Below are 23,349 nucleotides of genomic sequence, written 5' to 3' on the forward strand. Positions count from 1 at the left end.
TACACGTTGTGCCAAAAGCCCATCTCTCAAAATACTTTAGTGTACTTTCAGCTTTTCATAGTTATCTTTTTTAAAAGAATTCTTCCTTTTTAAAACTCATTTATTTTGGGGCCTGCGCTGTGGTGCAGCGGGTTAATGCTCTGGCCTGAAGTGCCGGCATCCCATATGGGTGCCGGTTCGAGACCCGGCTCTCTGCTATGGCCTGGGGAAGTAGTAGAAGATGGCCCAAGTCCTTGGGTCCCTGTACCTGTGTGGGAGACCCAGAAGAAGCTCCTGGCTCCTGGCTTCAAATCAGTGCAGCTCTGGCCGTTGTGGACAACTGGGGAGTGAACCATTGGATGGAAGACCTCTCTCTCTCTCTGCCTCTCCTGCTCTCTCTGTGTAACTCTGACTTTCAAATAAATAAATAAATCTTTAAAAAAAACACCTTTAATTTATTTTTATTTATTTAAAAGGCAGAATGATAGAGAAAGAGACAGAGATCTTCTATCAGTAAATTCACTCCCCAAATGCCTCCAGTTGCCAGTGCTGGGCAAGGCGGAAGCAAGGAGCTTTTAACTCCATCTGGGTCTTCTGCATGGATAGAGGAACTCAGCCACTTGAGCCATTACCTGCTATCTTCCAGGGTGCACATTAGCAGGAAGCTGGGTCAGAAGTGCAGCTGGGATTTGAACCCTGGGACTCTGATATGGAATGAGGGCATCCCAAGTAGTGTCCTAATAACCACTGTGCCATGATGCTTGTAAAGGAAGCAAATTATGATTTTCTTTGGCATAGCCGAATTTCCACCATCACAGTTCTTGTGCTTTGGGGCTATTGTGAAGTAAGATAAAGACTACTTGAGTACAGACTCTGTAATATCTTGATAGTTGATCTGATAATGAAGGTGGTTACTAAGTGACTGATGAACTGATAGTATATATAGCATGGATGTGCTGGACAAAGGAATGAAACACCTTCTGGGCAAGAGAGAGTAGGGTGATAGGAGGTTTCGTCATGCTACAAGGAATGGTGTGCTTTTACTTTTTGTGTATAGTCTTTAGGTCTTTTCAAATTATTTTTTGAGAGAAGGAGACGGAGTGTGTGCATGTGCTGCCATCCGCTGGTTCACTCTTGAGATGTCCACAGTGAGTGGGATTGGGCTAGTGCAGGAGCCAGGAGTGGGGAACACAAGCCTGGTGTTCTGTATGGGTGGTAAGGAACCCAGTAACTTGAGCAGCCATGACTATTGCCTCTCAGGGTCTGCATTGCCGGGGAGCTTTGCTGGCAATTGAGTTCAGGCACTCTGATGTGGGATGCAGGTATTTTAACTACCAGGTGTAATACCCACTCCCAGATCTTTTAAATTATCTCTGATTTGTACGCTTCTCAATCTTTCTTTATTTTTCAGACCCTTGACAGTTTTGAGGAATATTGGTCAGGTATTTTGTGGACATATTGGTCTCTCATTTGGGATTTGTCTGGTGTTTTTTCTCAGGCTTTGCACATCTTTTGTGAGATGTATCCCTAAGTATTATTTTTTGATGCTATTTCAAATGTCACTGATTTGTAAATTTTAATCTCCATTTTTTTGTGTTGTTAGTGTATAGATGTAAAATTTGATTTTTATGAATTATTTTTATGTACTGGAACTTAAATTAGTTGCAATAAGTTTTAAATAGAGTCCATAGAATTTTCTACATGATTGATCTTGTTGTATACAAATAAAAATAGTTCTGTTTCTTGAGGTCTGTATCTCTGTACAGTACTTTTTCAGCCAAGTGTACTTGTTACTTTAGACAGATTTATAAGACCCCTTCCCAGCAAGACAGAAGGTGACCTTAGAAGTAAGGTGTCTTCTTGCCTCTTTATGTGTCTTGTTCCTGTTACTCATCTGTTATTGTGGCAGCCTACTTTGTCCTGCCCTCTGTTGTTTTAATTTGTCTACCTTGCTTCACTGAAACCTCTCATCTAGATAGTACTATTCCTTGGGAAAGTTTCTGTAAATATTATCTAGTCAAGTTCCTGGGCAGAGTTTGTGGCGGGGTTGGGGGTGGGCCTGGTTTGGGAAGAGGATGACTGTTAAAGTGCTTAGATAAAATACGGCACATACTTACGCATAATATTCCAGTTATTTTCACCACAATCCCTTCAACCAAATAGTATCATTCATTCATTCTTTCAAGAAAAAATTATTGATGTCTTTTGTATGGAATGTGGTGGGTCCTAGAGATAGTAATGAACAGAACACTCCCAGAAGAGCAAGAGAAGTAAACATACAATTGCCTACTGTGATGCCTGTTCTAAAGGGAAGATAATGAATGGTATGAAATAATATGAGTCTTAGTCTTGGGGAGGTAGGGAAGTCTTCTCTGAGACAAAGGTAGAAAACTTGATGAAAGCATGGGAATTTTCAAGGGAGTAGGGAAGAAGACTTTTCATACAGAAGGGGCAACAGATGTGAAATTGCTGTGGTGATAGAACACTGGGCTTTTGAAGGAGCTGGGGTGTGTGTCACTCTACAGATGCAGACCCTGCGGGATGCAGAGAGACTGATTCCCAAGGTTACAGGACTGTGACCCAGGAAGACGCAGCGTTAACTAGCTAACAATGCAGTTTCAAGGGAGAAAAGAATTTAAATGGACTTTTTCATGGAGACTGAGAATGCCCCCATTTCTGTATAAAAATGACTAAAAATATTTTGCTATGAATTAGAGGATAGTCTGTTTTAAATGGTCTCTAATGGGTCATTCCATAAACAAAATGTAGGTTCTTACATGTATTATTATTATTATTTCTGTGCTATGTAGCCTTGCCTTCTGCTTAAGTAGAATTTTTCGGTTTAGGAACAAAAGCCCTGTATACTTTATAATTCATATATGGTTGGGCAAGTCAGTTAAAACAAAATGACTGAACTTCAGCACTCACCATAAAATATGTGTATGTGTGTGTACTGAGAAACAGAAATGTGGTAACTGCAAGCTTGAAATTTTTCAAAATTTTATAAAATCTGTATTTAAAAAGTCACTGAACTTACTGTTCATCAATTGCTAAGAAAAAAAGAATGTAGGTATGCCTTGTTGCCTTAGCGTTTTTAAGGAAATGTATATACATTTTAAGGAAATGTATAAGAAGCTAGAACTGTACTGTAAAGGTGTGTTGTGGTATTGTTCATTATAATTTGTTTAACCTCACTATAATAAATGACCTTCAGGTTAATGATTGAATTTTTTGAAGATTTATTTATTTGTTTTGAAATTTAGAGCTACAGAGAGATAGGGAGATTGTGATGGGGGGTGGAGAGAGAAATCTTTCATGTGCTGGTGCACTCCCCAGATGGCTGCAAATGGCCAGTGCTGGGCCAGGCTGAAGCCAGGAGCGAGGTCTCCCACATGAGTGGCAGGGGCCCAGACACCTGGGTCATCTTTCGCTGCTTTTCCATCTCCATTAGCAGTGAGCTGGATTGGAAGTGGAGCAGCTGGGACACAAACCAGTGCCCTTATAGGATACTGGCACCACTGTGCCACGATGCCGGCTGTGCCACAATGCTGGCCCCATATCATTGAATTTGAAGTTTCCTTGAATAAACCTTTATTGACATTTTTAGCAATATTGATGGCTTTTGGAAAGTGATCCAGGTTGCCTGTGTGGCTGTCATGAGTGTCTCATGGAAAGCCTCTCATGAGCGTGTCTGGCACTCAAGACTGTTTTCTTGGCCATGAAACTACCTTCTTTCCTAAGGTGTCATGTCTTGGCCATTGGCACCTCTTCCTTAACCAGATGTAATGAAAGATAGCTTTGCCTTTTGTGAATATTCTCCTGGTACCATGTAGAATTTATGCCAGTGATACAAAGATGGCTTAATATTAGGAAATCCAGTAATCCCATCACTGAGTAAAATAAGGAAAGCCAGCTTATCCTATCTGTAGATGCCAAAAGATTTGATAAAGCCCATCACAGTTTCTTCAAAGAAACCAGTGTTGGAAAATATATGAATCAACAATTGTTTGCATTTAATTTTTTTTGTTTAATGATTATTTTTTGTTTCATAGTATGCTGCAAGCTCAAATTGAAGTGTGACATATATTTGAATTTAGTTCTGAAATCTGTCTATGTTAGTCAGATACTGTGCATATTGTCCTGCTTTGGGAAATTTTTGCCAATTATTATATATTTTTTTCCTTTATAAGTCCTGTTTAAGAACTGAAGATGAGGTAAAAACCTCATCTTCAACAAATCTACAAACAAATAACATAAGTATAGGATAATATAAAAATATAATGGCACTGATTTTTACAAACCATTCCAAGTGAGTATTTTCCAAATATTCACTTGGGTAGATGGTATACATACTCATTCCTTTAACCATACTGGGAATTCCTTGGCAGTCCCCCTCTGTGCCAGTTTACTACTTTATCAGTAAAGTCCATCTTAGAACATATTTATAGGAGACTTTTCTTTGGTTTACTGCCTGTATTTCATTTCTGTCTGTTTTCCTTCTACCTACCAGCATTTTGTGAGGTGCTTTTTGCTCTGTCTTTACCTCACTTCTTTATACGCCCTTCTAGGGTGTTCATTGTTGTCAGGTTCAGCTATCCGTACGATGAGAACTTGCGACCTGGAGGAGGAAAGCAGGCAACAGCGGTTATATAGCACACTAATGCCACTAGGCAGCCTTTCTGTTTTTGTGTATGAACTGGATGCAGCAGCCTTGATTCTCCCCCATCAACTCCCAAGACAGTAAAGTTGGGAACTGTGCATAGTTTTGAACTTGGACGAAGGCCACAATGCCATTAGGTAGCATCCAACTATTTAAGCTCAGGTGAATCTTGCCATAAATCTTGCAGTTTGCCTTCCAAGCCCTTAAATTCTACCTTTGTTTTCTTTAATTAATGTATGCAACAGACAAGGTAGAAGGAGAAGGAGTCACCAGGCAATAAGAAAAGGTAATGTTGAAGAAAAGCCCCTTCCTGCTGCCCAGAAGCCATTTATCTTCCTGTGTTACAGCAGCACAGGTGTCCTGCTCTTCCTGCAGTGAAGTGGGATATTGGATTTCATTTTTGTCAAAGATTTGACAGTTGCCCTTTTAGCTTCGCCCATCTGGACAGCCCATGAAACAAAGCTACATTTCTGGGGAATATGCATTTTATCATTGACACTTTATACAGAGTGGTAAGAATCTGCTAAGTTTCTCTTACATTGTGTTGAGGGACTTCAAATTGGGACATCTTTTTGGTACATTACATGTTTTGTATAGTAAGAGTTTCAAGAATTCATTTTAGATTCTAGCCTGTGGAAACAATTAGAAGTAGTATTAGTATTGGTATTAATAATGACATGATAATGATAAAGTGTAAGCTCTGTAAGAGCCTACTTTACATCCCTCTGTCTATGAGCACTGAAAAGCTACCTAACACCTCATAGATATTCAGGTAGTTGTTGAATAGACAGGTGGATAAGTGAGTCATGAACAGTAGCCAGCATTTATAAACTGTTAGTTTTGTTCGTACTATTTTAAGTACTTTAAATAGATGATTTCATTATTTCCCAACAGTATAATAAAATATTTCCTGCCATACCAAATATATCTACAACTGAAAAAAGCTGAGAAAAACTGAACTACAACTCAGTGTTTCTTTCACAATTTTTTATGCCTGTCATGAGTACTGTTTTAGACTAATTTGGATGTAGATTTAAAAATTTTATCACTAATGCATATACCTTAAAAGGAAAATACATTTGTTCAGCTAATTTTAACACAACTTCAGTTAGAGTCTAACTCGTCATTTTCCAACGCAGTCAGTTTTTACGTTTTCCACGTAATATTGACCTCTGCCATGAAGGGTTACTGGTAATGTTCTAGATTAAAGAGTGTTACTCTGTTCTTTCTAGTTCTGTCCAGGTTGTTGAAACCCATTGTGCCACTTTCATGTTTGTTCAAACTCAGAGTTTGTTTTTACTCAGTTGAAACACATCATTACTAGTTAAGCAACTTTTTTTTTTTTTTTTTTTTTTTTAAGATTTATTTATTGAGGCTGGTGCTGTGGTGTAGCAGATAAAGCCGCTGCCTGCAGTGTGCCGGCATCCCATGTGGGTGCCGATTTGTTTCCCGGCTGCTCCTCATCTGATCCAGCTCTCCACTTATGGCCTAGGAAAGCAGTGGAAGATGGCCCAAGCCCTTAGGCCCCTGCACCCACATGGGAGACTGTGAAGAAGCTTCTGACTCCTGGCTTTGGATTGGCACAGCTCCGGCCGTTGCTGCCATCTGGGGAGTGAACCAGCGGATGGAAGATCTCTCTCTCTTCTCCTCTCTCCTCTCTCTCTCTCTCTCTCTCTCTCTCTCTCTCTTTTTCTCTCTGTCTCTGCTTCACTGTAACTCTGCCTTTCAAATAAATAAATCCTTAAAAAAAGAGAGAGGCAGAGGTAGGGAGAGAGAGAGGTCTTCCATTCACTGTTCATTCCCCAGATGGCCGCAGTGGCCAGAGCTGAGCCGATCTGAAACCAGGAGCTTCCTCCAGTTCTTCCACATGGGTGCAGGGGTCCATGCACTTGAGGCATCTTCTACTGCTTTCCCAGGCCATAGCAGAGAGCTGGATCGGAAGAGGAGCAGCTGGTACTCAGAACAAGCACCCAGCAGGCTTTACCTGCTGCACCACAGCACCAGCCGTTAAGCAACTTTTATTCAGAGTCCACAGAATATAAACCAAAATGTTAATAGTGGTTTTGTCTCCAGTAGTGATTGGACTACAAGTGGTTTTTGTTTTCTTCTTGTCTGTTTTCCAATTTCTATACATATCCATATGTATCCATATGCTTGCACTAACATGTACATGAGCACATGCACACACACACACACACACTTCATTCCCTTGCTTTAACTGTGGGTCATGATCACTCTACAATCTCTTCATTTGGATAATTGGGGAATAAAATTCATCTTTGTCTGGGGTGGTCATTGCTGCCTTGGGGCTGAAAGGTCCTAGTAGTCTGCCCCTGGGTGGGACTAGGTTCTCTGCTGACCTCTAGTGGCGGTAGGTTGTATGGCACTAAGCAATAGGCATCCTTATCATGTTACTTGCTGGTTAATGCAGAACTTTCGGACTCCCACTAGCATTTTTAGGAAAGTACTTTGTGATTGTCCTTTGATAGGTAATGCATACTCCCATATGTTTGAGTTACTGTTGCCTGTCTGTCTTCCAATGCAGTTTGAACTTTCTTCTTGGAAATTGAGAAGCTTTTATAGGAGTTATATATAAACTCCACATTAAGACAAGAAAATGTGTGTGGAGAATTCATGTGAATAGAACAGAATTTGGATGAGCAGGCTGAGCTTGAGTTCTGAGTAAGCTTCAAGGCTTTCTTTGTAATTTTTCTATTTAGAAAATTTTTATTTTGTTTTTCGTTTTGTGTTTTGGGGTATGTGTCTGTGTGTTTTTTTGGGATTGATGTGGCTTGGGAGTGGAAAGAGGTACATGGCAGCAGTTCCTTCTCTTGGAACTAGAAGAGCAGTAAGTTCTTTCTGTTGAAATCATCTGCCTCTTTGTGCTACCTGCCATGCATAATCATGGAAGGGAGGGACAGTGCTAAGATGAAGGCATGAGACACTTCTCTCACCAGGAACCCTGCTGGGCCTTAGTGAGGCAAGGAGGCAGGACCCATCAAGGAAAAGTAAATGACCATTGAAGCAAAAAAATACATACTAATTTTCCAATCAGGTGACTCTCAACCTTCTGAAATTTATAATTCCTTTGACATCCATTTTAGCATTTGATCTATCCAGTTAATAAAAAATTATTATACCCCTTAAATCCTTCTTTTTATATTGTAAAAATGTCACATTGTAATTATCTTAAAATATCCTTTATGTCTGAGATTATTGATCAATGTAATTTTAAGATTTTCACTTGTTAATAATTAAAAACCACCTTATTATGCAGCATACTTGCTGCCATGATGTTATTTGAGAATGAAGCAAGTGAATATCTAATCCTCTAGTAGTCTTTAAAAAGATTTAATCTTCTCTTTATAACCAGGATTTTAAGGCAACATTAAGATTGCAATGTTTATGTTTTTAAACAGATGCTTGTTATTTCTGCCAGGGATATTGCAGTAGCTTCCTTACTAGTCTCTTTGGTTCTCTTCTACTTCCAGGTGAATATTTTGCAACCCCAGCTCTATTACTCAGTGTCTTCTTGTTACAAACAGTAAAATTCAGATTTCTTTTCCTAGCATTTAAGAGCCTCTAGAGTCCTGTCACCAGCTTTGTTTATTCTACTCTTAGTTCATGCAAATTTGCTTTTAACACACTTTTTTCTCATTATATCTACTAATTCACCAAGTATAAAAAATTAGAATGTTACTCAGGCAGTACCTCTTGGTTTCCATTTTTCATACTGATCATAGGGCACAAGTGGAAGACAGATGTTTCCTATTAGACTAGTTTCTTTCCTTTTGTGTCCCTCTCATATCCCTTCTGCCAAATCTGTTAGATCTTAAAAAAAAAAATGGGCTTCTAGCTGGCAAATTAGGCAATGGCTAGGCTACTTTAGTCTTATTTGTTTGGACCTACTAGGAGTGTTTTACCTTCAGAGAGATTGATATTACTGAATTTTAGTTTTTTAGGCTTTTTATTATTATTAATCTTTTGCCAGTTGTTGAACAAAATGTTATTTGGTAGTTTTAATTTGTAACTTCCTTTTTACAACTAAGTATGTTTTTATGTTTGTTGTGCATTTGTTTTTTCATATAAATTGACTCATATCTTTAGCCCACTTATCTTCTTGGTGATTTTTAAAAAATTGATTCTTTATTTGTTCCAAATGTTAACCATTTTTCTCTAGAACATGTCACAAATAATCTTTTTTCTAATTTGTCTTAAAAATTCATGGTCTTTTCCGACATCTAGATCTTCTTGGCCTATGTAGTTTCCAAAACTGGCAAATGTCTTGGCTATGTGTGGCTCTAATGTAGTTGTCTCCTAAACACCACAAGGCCATGGGAGATTTTGTTCTTTCTGACCTAACCCCAGTTGTATTTCACACAAATATTTAGCAGCTGTCCTCTGAGAAAACTTATTGTATGGTTCAGGGCCCTTAAAATCAACCATACCAGGCTAGCTGTCCATGAAAAGCCTTACTGACTTTTCTTTCCTCCTGCTTACATGGTTGTAATCCTCAACCAGAAAGATACAATCGCAGATTTAATTACCAAAAGGAATTATGTAAGGCAAGCTATAGGGCAGAAGCTAATCAGCAATTTTTGTCCTTTCTGGAATTTCAGTTCGTTTAATTTTCATTGCTTACATGATTTCTGAGATCTGTAAAAATGTAATTTAAAAAAAATTCCAGTTTTTCCAATTCATTACAACAGGAGCAGATTTCTGCTACCTATTGCATCTTACTTAGAAGTAGAAATCCTTCTTGTAGAGTCCCCTTTGAGTTTTCTGTGAACCCAGTAAAATTATTTGCAAATAGTATCATTTATTTCCACTGTTTGTATATGTATGTATATATCTATGTTTATATGTGTGTATTTTTCTTATACCAAGAAACCCAGCATAGTATTATGAGTATAGAAGTGATAGCAGTCATCATTACTTTTTTGATTTCAACAGATGAGTTTTTAATGTTGTACTATCAAGGTATTTGGCATTTATTTAAATACCCCTTATCAGATTGAGGAAGTCCTCCATTCTTGATTTGCTAGAGAATATTTAAGCATGAACGGATGTTGAATTTTATCAGATGCTTTTCTGCTTTTCAAAGGTAACAGAATTTTTCACTTTTATTCTTTTTTTTTTTAACTTTTATTTAATGAATATAAATTTCCAGTGTACAGCTTATGGATTACAATGGCTTCCCCCTCCCATAACTTCCCTCCCACCCACAACCCTCCCCTCTCCCGCTCCCTCTCCCTTTCCATTCACATCAAGATTCATTTTCAATTCTCTTTATATACAGAAGATCAATATAGTATAAAGATTTCAACAGTTTGCACCCACATAAAAACACAAAGTGAAACATACTGTTTGAGTACTAGTTATAGCATTAAGTCAAAATGTACAGCACATTAAGGACAGAGATCCCACATGAGGAGCAAGTGCACAGTGGCTCTTGTTGTTGACCCAACAAATTGACACTCTAGTTTATGGCGCCAGTAACCACCCTAGGCTCTTGTCATGAGTTGCCAAGGCTATGGAAGCCTTCCAAGTTTGCCGACTCTGATCATATTTAGACAAGGTCATAAAAGACAGAGTGAGGATAGTAACCAATGATCCTAAGAGTGGCATTTACCAGGTTTGAACAATTATACAGCATTAAGTGGGGAAGAGGACCATCAGGACACACAGGTTGGGAATAGAGCCATTGGTGGTAGAGTAGAGGTTATGATTACAAAGGAATGAGGCCCAAGTGTGCTAGACAGGGTCTAGAAGAAAGGACAGAGTCATTATTAGAGGAGCTAAGAAAGGTGCTATCTAAGCTACAATTAAGTTTTCTGATTGAGAGGCAAATAGAACCTGATAGAAGGGGCTTGATAATAATCTGGTGGGCTTTAGGCCTTGTAAGTGAAGAGGCCCAGACCTATCTATCTCTTCACATGGGGTATATCCTAAGGGAGGTGTGAACCTCCTAGGGGAAGGCACTCTGTTGACTTTCATTACTTGGCTGGCCTGGGAGGAGAGCTGGCCAGGTAAAGGCAGGGGGCAACTCTAACAGGAAATTTACAGTTCTGCCTGCAATGTTGCTGACCCTACTTGACCATCCCCTCAGCTGCAGTGGTCACTTTGGAAGTTGGGCTGAGTGAAGGGCTTTTCAGCTTAGAGCCAATAAGATCTGTGGCTCTGACCTGGGCATCCTTCGACTCCAGGGCAGGTCCATTTCCAGTGATCCAACTCTTGGCAGAGCTGCCAGGGCTCTTCACAAGCTGACTTCTGCTGAAGCCCAGGCTTACCACATTGAAAGCCACTGCAGTGGACTGGCCTGTTGGGTCTCCTTGAGGGCAGATCACTGTACAGATCAGCCATTAATAGGCCTGCCACCATTGCTTCTGATGCCTAGCTTTCTTTTCCTCCTGGTTTGTGTTCAAGCAGACCAGAGGATGCAAGTCAAGGGAGTGCCCGTGTCCCATCTCTAATCTTTGGTGGCCCGAACTACAAGTCTATAGTCACAGGCATGTTCTGTAGTAGTTTTTCTAAGGTAGACAATGCCCATGAGGAAAATTATATTCTCACTTTAAAACTTTCTTTCCCTTTGGTCTGAAAGGGAGGTTTTTTCTACTTACTGTATACTTCGCTGATGGCGAAGTGAATCTAGCTATGAGATTATTATTTAAGTTCTTATTTTGGCTATGCTATTACAGAAAAATGTTAGCCATCTCTTTTATAAGGTCTAAAGATTAAATTGTGCGTCCTACAGATTCCTTCATAATAGAATTAGTTTCCTACCTTGAAGAGAATAGAGAAATGAAAGAATAAGTTGGGCTTAGAATAGAGAAATGAGGGAGCAAGTCCTAGATCGCTTGCTGACAATAGCAATATTACATGAATACTTAGCAAACCATTTCGACCATTAGATAACAACTTAAGAAAACATTTACCAGAAGGTCCAATGCCTTCTATAAATTTTAAGAATCATGTATTTGAAAACACCTCTTCAATATCTAACATGGTGTAGTTTGTTTAACCAGTAAACTTAAGCACAACCATATAAAATGTTTTTAGTTTCTTTCTACCAACAAGTTTAAACCATATGATACACAGATTCAGGTCACACAAATTAAAATGTATCTTTGATTGATTTTAGCAGCTTAAATTTATGGACAATCTTATCTATAAGCCATTTAAAATAAAAACTCTTAATAAAATTTCCTATGTGGACATACAATATGTACACACATATAGTATAGCATAATAGACCAATATAGCAATTTTAATAATAGCTTTTAAAATCTTTAACTCTTTTTGTAGATTGCCAATTGATTTGAATTGCTTTTTGTTTTTAGATTACTTTAACACATTGCTTTAACAGAGCATCAGAGTTTAATTCTATGTCAAAGAGAAATTGAGCTTCTTGTTATCTTTTGCTGTGAGGTTTCCTTCCTTTATCTTCTTTCATATTGGTGACCATGTTTCTGTGTTTCTGTGTGTAGCACATCTTTAAGCATCTTTTGCAGGGCAGGATGAGTGGCAACAAATTCTTTCAGTTTCTGTTTGCTATGAAAAGTCTTAATTTCACCTTCATTCACAAATGAGAGCTTTGCAGGATATAATATTCTGGGCTGGCAGTTTTTCTCTCTTAGTACCTGGGCTATATCTCGCCATTCCCTTCTAGCTTGTAGGGTTTCTGATGAGAAGTCTGCTGTGAGTCTAATTGGAGATCCTCTGAGAGTAATCTGACGTTTCTCTCTTGCACCTTTTAGAATCTTTTCTTTATGTTTCACTGTGGTGAGTTTGATTACAATGTGTCGTGTTGAGGATCTCTTTTGGTCATGTTTATTAGGGGTTCTATAAGCTTCCTGTACTAAGATGCCTCTGTCCTTCTCCAAACCTGGGAAATTTTCTGCTAGTATCTCACTGAAAATGCCTTCTAATCCTTTCTCCCTCTCCATGCCTTCAGGAACTCCTAGAACCCGAATATTAGGTTTTTTAATAGTATCCTGTAGATTCCCGACAATATTTTTTAGATTTCTAATTTCTTCTTCTTTTCTTTGGTTTGCCTGTTTCCTTTCCTGTTCTCTGTCTTCTAAGTCTGATATTCTCTCTTCTGCTTCGCCCATTCTGTTTTTAAGGCTCTCTAATGTGTTTGTCATTTGATCTATTGAGTTCTTCATTTCATTGTGGTTTTTTGTCACTATCACAGTTTCATGTTCTACTAGTTGTTTCATTTCATTTTGATTCCTCCTTAATATTTCATTTTCATGAGAGAGATTTTCTATCTTGTCCATTAAGGATTTCTGTAGTTCAAGAATTTGTTTTTGAGAACTTCTTAATGTTCTTATCAATTTTTTGAGATCTGCTTCTTGGATTTCTTCTATCTCATCATCTTCATAATCTTGAATTGGGGTGTCTTTTTCATTTGGGGGCGTCATAGTGTCTTCCTTGTTCTTGTTACCTCAGTTTTTGCGTTTGTTGTATGGCATGTTGGCGATATTTGGTTTCTTCACTGTGGTGTTTTTTCTTGTTACACTATGGCTCTATATTAAGTGGACTGTCTGCTTTTGGTGGAGCCTTAGAGGCTTGAGATGAGTGTGGACTGAGAGCTGTGTTTGGTTCCTCAGGGTTGAGGGTGTGTCAAAGATGACCCTCCCAGGTTAGGCGTGGTAAATCTCTCTCTTTTTTTTTTTTTTGATTCAAAAGGGAAGTAATTCCGCACAGCTGAACGTAATTGGAGGTAGTTAGCAGGTGAATGATATACCCACAGGAGCCAGAGATTGGAAGCTCTTTCCCAAGGACCACACAGGGAATCTGTGCTGCCCTCAGTGTGGGCTCCAATTCTCCTGCAGTCTCCCACTGGGTTGCCAAGTTAGATGCTAATCTCCTGTTATTTCACCCCTCCCCCCAGAGTCAGGTTTTTCTGCTAGGCTCAGGGCTGGTGCAGACCTGAGGTCGCCCTGCTTATGATGTATGTCCAAAATGGCGCCTGCTCTTTGTCTTGCTCACCTTGGAGGGGTGAGCGGAGAGAGAGAAACTCGTGTCCGTATCGGTCACTTTTTTTTTTTTCCCTCTCTCTCTTCTAGTTAGCCTGGTGAACTTTTCCCCACGGAGTTTCAAGCCTCATTCCCTCTAGTCTCCTCTTTCCACTTGCCCACCGATGTTTCGGGCTATTGAGGTTCGGCTCACCTCGCGTTCCAGCGCTGGTGTGTTGAGTCTGCTGCTGGTGTCCCGAACTTGGGCTTCCACGCTCTCCACGCAGGTCCACTGTGAATCACTAGTTCCGGAAGAGTTTCCGCTGCTGTTTCTTCCCCTACTCTTCCTTGACCCTGGAGTATCTCCACTTTTATTAACCTGTGTGTCTTGCTGAACTATCAATGTGCTCCCTTCCTATTCCGCCATCTTGCCGCTCCCCTCCACTTTTATTCTGTTAATGTGAATTATATTCAGTTGGTTTTCAAATATTAATCTGAACTGAAATGCTAGACTAAATCCAACTTGATTATGACATATGAGTGAGGGTGTTTCAAAAAGTTGGTGGAAAATGGAATTAATAGTATAAGTTTAATTTGATGCAGAAGCAATTGTGAAACCATTTTGATGCAGAAACAGTCTTTAAACCTATGCATAAGTTTTTCATTATATTTGGATAAGGTGAAAAAATTCTCAGAAAAATACAAAATTGATGCAAGAAGAAATCACCAAAACTGATGCTAGAAGTGAAAAGCATAAATAGGCCTAAATTAAGGAATGGGATTTGCAATTCAAAGCCTTCCCACATGGAAAATTCCATTCCTAGACATCTTTGCCAGCAAAATTTATCAAACATCTAATGAACTGAAAATGGCAAATTTAGACAAACTATTCCAAAAAATATAGAAGGAGAAAATACTTCCTAGCTTATTTTATGAGGTCATCATAGTATTGTTGAGATGCTTGACAAGGAAATTTTTAGAAAAAATATATTTTACTCTTGTTCAAGAACATAGGTGCAAAACTTGAAAATGTTAACAAACTGAATTTATTATATACAAAGCATAGTATTATATATTATAATATATATATGTGTTTTTACAAAGGATAATATGAGGTTTCTTCAAAATTCATGGAAAATGGAATTAAAAGTATGAGTTTATTTTGATGCAAAAACTGAAATCTGGTCCCAATGTAACAGTGCTGATTGGAGCCTTTTAGTGGTGATGAGAGTATTAAAAGATATTACTGCCTTTCTTGGGTTCATTCTCATGAAAGCAGGTTATTGTAAAAAGTTTTACTGCTTCTGCACATAGCTGCTTGCCTTTCTGCTTTCCACCATGAGTTGAAGCAGCATGAGTCCCTTGCCAGTGTCACACTTTTGGGCTTCCCAGCCTCCAGAAATATGAGCCAAATAATCCTCAATTAATGTATTTCCCAGTCTTGGGGCAGTCTGTTACAGTGACAGAAAACAGACTGAGACACTCACTGACAGTTGTTATCTTGTCTCTTTCTGATAATAGCTGTTTTAGTTTGTGGAGGTGGTAAAGGTTGTTGTTTTGATTTGTACTTTCTTGGTGATTAGTGGCACTCAATTTTTTTCCATATACCTGTTAGCCATTGTGTGTACTATTTTGAGAATATCCATTCAAGTTTTTTGGTCCATTTTTAATTGGGTTATTTGGGTCTTTTACTATATTTAGTTGTTGGAGTGCTTTTATATATTTTGGATATTAGCTCATTGTCAGATGTATAGTTTGCAAATATTTCCCCCATTCTGTAGATTGTCTCTTTACAAGAATCCATCTACTCTGTTAGCTTTGCTGTGCAGAAGCTTTTTATTTCTATGCAGTCACATTTGTCTGTTTTTGCTTTTGTTGCCTGTGCTTTTGAGGTCCTTTCCAAAAAATCTTTCCCCAAATCATTGTCATGAAACATTCCTTCAGTTTTATGTTTTTCATCTTATGCTGAAGTTCTTAGTTCTCAGTGACATTACCAAAATTACACATGTGCTTTATTTGTAACATATGTATATGAATTTAATTTCAGAACAATGTTAATACTGAAAGTTTTTCAAATTTAATTTGTTTAATTTTAATGTTTTATTATTTAAAATTTTTAAGATTTTATTTATTTATTTATTTGAGAGGTAGAGGAAGAGACAGAGAGAAAGGTCTTTGATCCTCTGGTTCACTCTCCAAATGGCTGCAGTGGCCAGAGCTGAGCCTGTGTGAATCCAGGAGTCAGGAGCTTCTCCCAGGTTTCCCATGCAGGTGCAGGACACCAAGCACTTGGGCCAGCTTCCACTGCTTTCCCAGGCCATAGCAGGGAGCTGGATTGGAAGAGGAGCAGATGGGATGCAAACTGGTGTCCATATGGGATGCTGGCACTGCAAACGGAGGCTTAGCTTACTACACCACAGCACCAGCCCCAGAATTTCATTAGTGTGCTGCGAAATAAGTAATTTTTATTTAACAAGGTAAAGTTTCTTATTTTTGTTATTTTTCCTGGTTAGTTTTCTGATAAGTAGATTAAATGTAAACCTTTATGACTTCTGCATTATCGCAAGTGCCTTTGGTTAACTTAAAATATTTCTACTTCTTATGGCACCACTCTCACTCACGGCTCAATTTGTTGTTCCAGGTTAGAATGATTTCTTGTTCAGGAGTAGGGACCCGTCATCTTTGTAATGCCTCAAAGATATTCTTTTACTGTAATTTATCAGTTTAAGAAAAGGACTTTTGGCTGATATATTTGCTAGTGATCTGCTTCAAGAAAATACTGACTCCCAAACCAGACAGATTATTCTTTTTATATATATATTTGTAAATTAGGATATCTTAATGTTATTTCAGAGTTTTGTGATTTCTTAAATGAAGCATTCTTCTCGATCTCATATACAATCAGTGGTTCTCTGTTTTCATTCCACTTGTTTCTGTTGAAAGAATTTTCATAACCAATTGTTATTTCTTCTCTGTAACTCCTCCATGGAATTTACCAAAGTATTATGTAATATTCATGGCATAGGCTTTTTTCCAGTCCCCCTTCTGAAAATCCATATTCTATCAACCTCTAATTTTCTTCTATTGTGTATCCAGCAGACAATAAAATGCAACCTTGACTCATCAAAATATTATAGTACTTGAACCTCTTCCTGAGTAGGACAAAGAGCTTAAGTATTTGATAATTTACTTTCTGTTTACCTTCCCTGTCCTAGCTTACTTATATGCTGTTGTTGTCTTCATCATATATTTTAATTTGTCTCAAACCCTGCAAGGCATAATTATTACTGCTTTTTAAAAATATTATTTAAAAGGCAGAGTACAGACGGAGACAGAGATTTTCCATCTCCTGGTTCACTTCCCCAAATGCCTGCAACAACCAGGGCTGGGTCAGGCTGAAGCCAGAAGCCTAGAATTCAGTCTGGGACTGTCACATGGGTGGTTGGGATACAACTACTTGAGCTATCATGGGCTGCCTTCCCGGGTGCACGTTAGCAGGAAGCTAGAATTGGAAGCAGATCTGGAACTTGAATCCAGGCACTCCTGTGTGGGATGCCATGTCCCAAGTAGTATTTTAACTACTGTGCCAAATGCCTGCCCTGTTACTGCTTTTTTGTGTGGCCAAGTACTCATGTGCCATGTATTATTATATTATCTTATTTAAAACAACTATATGTAGTAAAAATTTTCCTTATGTAAATTGATTAAAACCAAGAGTTCACATAGTTTACAATTTTGCACAGCCAGTAATTGTCAAATTCCGGATTTAAACAGGCTATATGAGCCTAGGGTTTGGACACTTAACCAATATAAACTGAAGTGATGATTAATTTTTTTCTTCCCTTTCTCACTGATAAAGAATGACACAAAAAGTCTCACTTAGTAATTTTAATATTTTTGAACTATTTGTTGCATGGGCCTACTCTGACCAATATGAGGGTAAAGTTAATTTTTTTTTTCATTCTTTTAGCTGATATAGCCCAAAGATACAGAATAAGCAAATACCCAACTCTCAAATTGTTCCGTAATGGGATGATGATGAAGAGAGAATACAGAGGTCAGCGATCAGTGAAAGCACTTGCAGATTACATCAGGCAACAAAAAAGTGACCCAATTCAAGAAATTCAGGATTTAGCAGAAATCAACTCTCTTGATGTAAGTTGTTAACATTGCTAGATCAAATGAGCATTGCCTAATTGATTAATGTAAACAGATTCTAATGCAAGCAGAGAATCTTGGCATTCTCCTATGGATTTGGCATGTACGTATTTAGTGATTTGAATTTTTCTGGAATTAATTCTCAAGGAAAATGTTGATGTTTTTGTGAACTTGTGGATTAAGTTGTACTAATTTCAATTAATTGAGGGCAAAGAAAGCCTGAATTACGAAGAAATAGAGGTTACAGTTAAGCACACACAGTCGAGGTTTCCATATTTTCCCTGGAGGTGACCTTCATGCTCTGGTAACTCCTATGGTTGTCCTTTGTGTCTGTTTTAGTGCCCTTTAAAATATCAATCTCTTAACCGTAAACTTTGCAGACTCCTCTTTTTGTATACTAAGTAGTACAAACAATTTTGGCTTTAACACAGTCACTTATTGTAATGTCAGGCTTGAGATTTGATTTTATACTACTTAGAAGTTAATGCTAGCCAGTTACCATTTTATGGATGCTGTCAGAAGACATAAGACTGCTGGGTTAGAAACAATGGACTTTATTGCTCACGTCATAGCAGACAGTGTGGGCATGTTTGCTTTCATTTCCTTGCTCTTTAAATAGTAAGGAGGCTACACAAGGGGCACAGACGGATGCCTGCACCTATGGTAGGGAGTAGTGGACACTGGACCCGGGAACTCCCTGTTTCACAGCAAGCAGTTTGATACCTCACTCAGCGCTGCTTGCTTTAAGTACAATGCTGAGAAACGGCCTGGGGAGAGAGTGCTCCAGGGTCTTGCATTTCTAGCATATGCAGAAAGATGTGTAGGAGTGTAAGAGACCCTTGGAGGACTCTCTGCCAACTGTCACAAGTTATAACTTGATGAGTTGTTTTAACACATTTTAGAGTTAATCTTATTTAGGAAAAGAGTTTCACTGATTAGTTGTCTATTTCTTGAAATTTTAAAATTTTTATATTTTAAGATGATTTCAATTGCCTTTAATTCTTTACTAGTTTTAGACTAAATGTTAAAAGCTAAATATGCATTTGTAGTTGGACTTTGGAGTTAGTTGAACAACTGGAGCTGTTTGGGTACCATAATAGATGAGTAACATGTTTACAAAACTGTATTTGTTTGCAAAATAATGAAATACTTTATTTTACAGCGCAGCAAAAGAAATATCATTGGATATTTTGAACAAAAGGATTCAGACAACTATAGAGTATTTGAAAGAGTAGCAAGTATTTTGCATGATGACTGTGCCTTCCTGTCTGCATTTGGGTAAGTGTCTTAATTGAGAATGTGCTAGTGGGTTTGCTTGGCTGCCATGTAAATTTCTGTAGCGTTTGGTCAGTTTCTGAAGATGAACTCTCCAAAGATTATCTCAAAGTCATCAGCCATTCTTTTTTTAATTATTATTATTTTTACAGATTTATTTTTATTTACTTGAGATGCAGAATGACAGAAGGAGAGAAAGAGCAAGAGAGATAGAAATCTTCCATCCACTAGTTCACTCCCCAAATGACCACAACAGCTGGGAGGGGACCAGGCCAAACCCAGGAGTTAGGAACTCAGTTCTGGTCTCCCGTGTGGGTGGTAGGGGCTCAAGTACTTGGGCCATCTTTTGCTGCTTTCCCAGGCACAAAAGCAGAAAGCTGGATTAGAAGCAGAGCAGATGGGACTTGAACCATCACTCTTGATATGGGATGGTGACATCACAAGTGGTTGCTTGATCTGCTGTGCCACAATATGCCAGTTACCCAACCAGTCTTTATACTTACCTGTGAATTCTTTGTAAGGGTTTAGAAGCCTGTTTATTTTCCTTCTGTAGCTTCTGAGCTTCATTATCTTCATGCATCTCCATCTTTCTATCACCTTTTCCTGTATCTTTCCTGTCTCATAACAATAATTCTCCTTTCTAAGGCTAACCTTCTGCGATGGTATCCTTCTAACTGTCCTTTAAAATTCCTCCGGAGCTTTGATCCATCAGTTGTTCTTGATATTTTGGGTTTTCAACCTGACCCTTTTTGTGAATTGCTTTCCTTTCTGAAAACATGCTTCTTGGACCTCTGTGAATGAGACCCCATTGGAAAGAAGGGACCATCAAAGAAGGATATACTTTTCTCTGAAGAGTGGAGAGAACTTCCACTTTGCTTATGGCCTTGTCTAAATACTGATGGAGTTTGTGTTCATAAAAGGCAGCTCATGGCAAGAGCCTTGGGTGATGACTAAGGTCATAAATAAGAATTTTAATTGTTAAATTAAGAACAGAAGTCACTATGCCCTTACACCCCATGTAGGACCTCTGTCCTTAATGAGTTGTACTATGAGAATTAACTGCAAAACTTTTTCTCAAACAATACTTTTTAAATTGTGTGTGGGTATGTGTGCAAACTGTTGAAATCTTTACTTAGTGTAGAGTTGGTCTTTTGTGTATAAAATTAATTACAAATGAATCTTAAAGAAGAATGGGATGGGAGGTGGGACAGTAGTGGGGGAGGGAGGGTGAGTACGGGGAGAAAAACCACTGTATTCCCAAAGTTATACCTGTGAAAATTGTATTCATTAAATAAAAACTTTAAAAAAAAAAAAAAAGAAAGAAAACGTGCTTCTCTCTTTCCTGACCCACCTCTTTTGTCTTTGGAGCTATAATATCATCTCTTTTTTCTTCATTCTTAAATTTTTCCGAATTAGTTTGTGCTTGGCTGGCTTGATTTTCTTAAACTAACCATCACAAATGTCTTAAACACTTGGAGGCTCACTTTCACATCCATCCCTCTAGTGAAAGTTGTCTTGGCAGTCACACATTTACCAGAGTGTTAATTACCAAGTTTAATGTCCTTTTTTGGATCTTAATCCTCTTCAGTTTCTCTGAAGGGTGTATACTCACTTCTTTCCTTTTCCTGCTCTAAGTTGACATAGATCTCTCTGATTTCTATGATTTATCTCTCTTTCCTTCTTTCTCGAAATGGAATCATGCTTAATGGTTCTATCCTTGACCCGCTCTTCTCGTTGGAAATTCTCTCAACCATACTTCAACTTCCATGCAGTAGTATTTCTCTTTTTCATTGGTCCATTACTAGTAGTCTCAATTACAGTAGCTTTCTTGAGTGCCGCCCAGATTACTGGCACAGTGTATTCTCTATATTTTGTAAGCTTTGTCCTTGTTGTAATGCTTGTAGATTTTGTTCATGTGTGTTTCATTGAAAGCATTGTCTTTTGAAAATCATTGTAGAGTCAGTAAGGGAAGCCTCTCCCCCATGTCGTTCACATTTTGCTCTCCAGTCACACAGGTCCCTTGCTTTTCCTCAAACACTGCAAGCAACTTATACAGCAGAGCCTTTGCCCTTTCTGTTCCTCTATGAGAAAGTGCTTTTCCCAAATTTCCTCACTTTGGAAAGTTCTTGCCTGATAATTTTAAACACATAGGATTTTTTTTAAGATTTATTTTATTTATTTGAAAGAGTTACATAGAGTGGTAGAGCGAGAGAGCGAGAGCGAGAGAGAGGTCTTCCATCCGCTGGTTCACTCCCCAGGTGGCCGTAACAGCCAGAGCTGAGCTGATCTGAAGCCAGGGGCCAAGAGCTTCTTCCAGGTCTCCCACGTGGGTGTAGGGGCCCAAGTCCTTGGACCACCTTCTACTGCTTTCCCAGGGCATAGCAGAGAGCTGGATTGTAAGTAGAGCAGCTGGGACTTGAACCGGTGCCCACATTGGATGCCGGCACTGCAGGCTGGGGCTTTAATCCACTGTGCCACAGCGCCAGCCCCAACAACTAAAACTCTTAAATATAGCATTCTTTTTTTAAAAAAAAATATTTATTTATTTGAAAATCAGAGTTACAGAGAAGAGAGGGAGAGGCTAAGAGAGAGATCTTCCATCTGCTGGTTCACTCTCCAAATGGCTGCAATGGCCAGAGCTGAGCCAGACCAAAGCCAGGGTTCAGGAGCTTCTTCTGGGGTACAGGGGCTCAAGTACTTGGGCCATCTTCCACTGCTTTCCCAGGCACATTAGCAGGGATTTGGATTGTAAGTAGAACAGCCAGTACTCAAACCATCACCTATATGGGATGCCAGAGTCGCAGGCAGTGACTTTATCCGCTATGCCACAACACCGGCCCTGTAATAATCTTATATAAAGTAACACTACCATCATCTAACTTGTTTCTTTTTAATACAAGATTTCTTTATTTATTTGAAAGGCAGAGTTACAGAGGAGAGCTAGAAAGAAAGAGATCTTCTATCTGCTTGTTCATTCCCCAAATGGCTGCAATAACTGGGATTGGGCCAGGTCAAAGCCATAATCCTGGAGCCTGGAACTACATCCAGGTCTCCCATTTGGGTGGCAGGGGCTCAGGCACTTGGGCCATCTTCTGCTGCTTTCCCAAGTGCATTAGCAGGAAGCTGGTTCAGAAATGAAGCAGCCAGGACTCAAACTGGTACTCATGTAGGATGCCAGTGTTGTAGGTGGAGGCTTGGTCTGCCATGTCACAATGCCAGCCCCCAACTTGTCATTCTTTGTCCACTTACTCCACTTACTTTTCTTCATAGTGCTTTAAAAATTTTTATCACCCAAGTTAAATATTCCTGTGATCTCTTTTCTTGCCAAAATGTAAGCTCCATGAGCGTGAGATTTTTATCTGTCTTGTTCACTACTGTAAACCCATTACTAAGACCATTCCTGTTACAAAGGAAGCACATAGTAAATAGTTACTGAGTGAAAGAATGAGTGAGCGTGGGGGCTGCTGCTGTGGTGCAGTAGGTTAATCCTCTGCCTGTGGTGCCAGCGTCTCATATGAGCACTGGTTCTAGTCCCAGCTGCTTCTCTTCCAATCCAGCTCTCTGCTATGGCCTTGGAAAGCAGTAGAAGATGGCCCAAGCGCTTGGTCTCCTGTACCCGCGTGGGAGACCTGGAGGAAACTCCTGGCTTCAGATCAGCTCAGCTCTGTTGTTAAGGCCATTTGGAGAGTGAACTGGTGGATAGAAGACCTTTCTCTCTGTCTCTCCCTCCCACTGTCTGTAACTCTATCTCTCAAGTAACTAAAATAAAATCTTTAAAAAAAAAAAGAGTAAGTGGAGCATGTTTTTCCCTTCTGTCCCCATGATCCTCACTCTTGGTTAGCACCACTCGTCTCTATCTCCTGCACAACTATAGTAAGAAACTGGAGATATAGTAATGTTCAGTTAATCTTAGAATAATTTATGTAAAGAAAAAATAACCCATCTGACACAGAATTTGTTGTAGAATTCACTCCATAAATATTTATTCAGGGACTGACATTGTAGCACAGTGATTTAGGTCATCGTTATGAGCACTGGTTTAAGTCCCAGCTGGTCCACTTCCAATCCAGCTCCCTGCTAGTACGCCTGGGAAGGCAGCAAAAGATGGACCAAGACTTGGGCCCCTGCCACCTATTTTGCCTTTGACCTGGCCCAGTCAGCAGTTTGGGGAGTGAACCAGCAGATGGAAAATTGATAATCCTTCTCTCTTTCTCTCTCTCTCTCTGTCTCTAATTTTGCCTTTCAAATAAATAAATTTTATACATAAATATTTATTCATCACCCAGTATGTGTTAGATGCTGTACAAGGTGCAG

The 23,349-nt window shown here is 39.0% G+C and overlaps 1 protein-coding gene across 1 annotated transcript in view; it reads left to right on the forward strand.

Moving 5' to 3' along the window:
• ERP44 (endoplasmic reticulum protein 44) overlaps nucleotides 1–23,349 on the forward strand; it is a 116,020-nt gene that overhangs the window by 60,342 nt on the left and 32,329 nt on the right. Inside the window, exons 5-6 of the mRNA XM_062207880.1 lie at nucleotides 17,573–17,757; nucleotides 18,923–19,038. Coding sequence (XP_062063864.1) covers nucleotides 17,573–17,757; nucleotides 18,923–19,038 — 301 coding nt within the window. The remainder of the gene's footprint in view (nucleotides 1–17,572; nucleotides 17,758–18,922; nucleotides 19,039–23,349) is intronic.

The sequence above is a fragment of the Lepus europaeus genome, chromosome 12 (assembly GCF_033115175.1).
Source record: "Lepus europaeus isolate LE1 chromosome 12, mLepTim1.pri, whole genome shotgun sequence".
NCBI classification, from domain to species: Eukaryota; Metazoa; Chordata; class Mammalia; order Lagomorpha; family Leporidae; genus Lepus; species Lepus europaeus.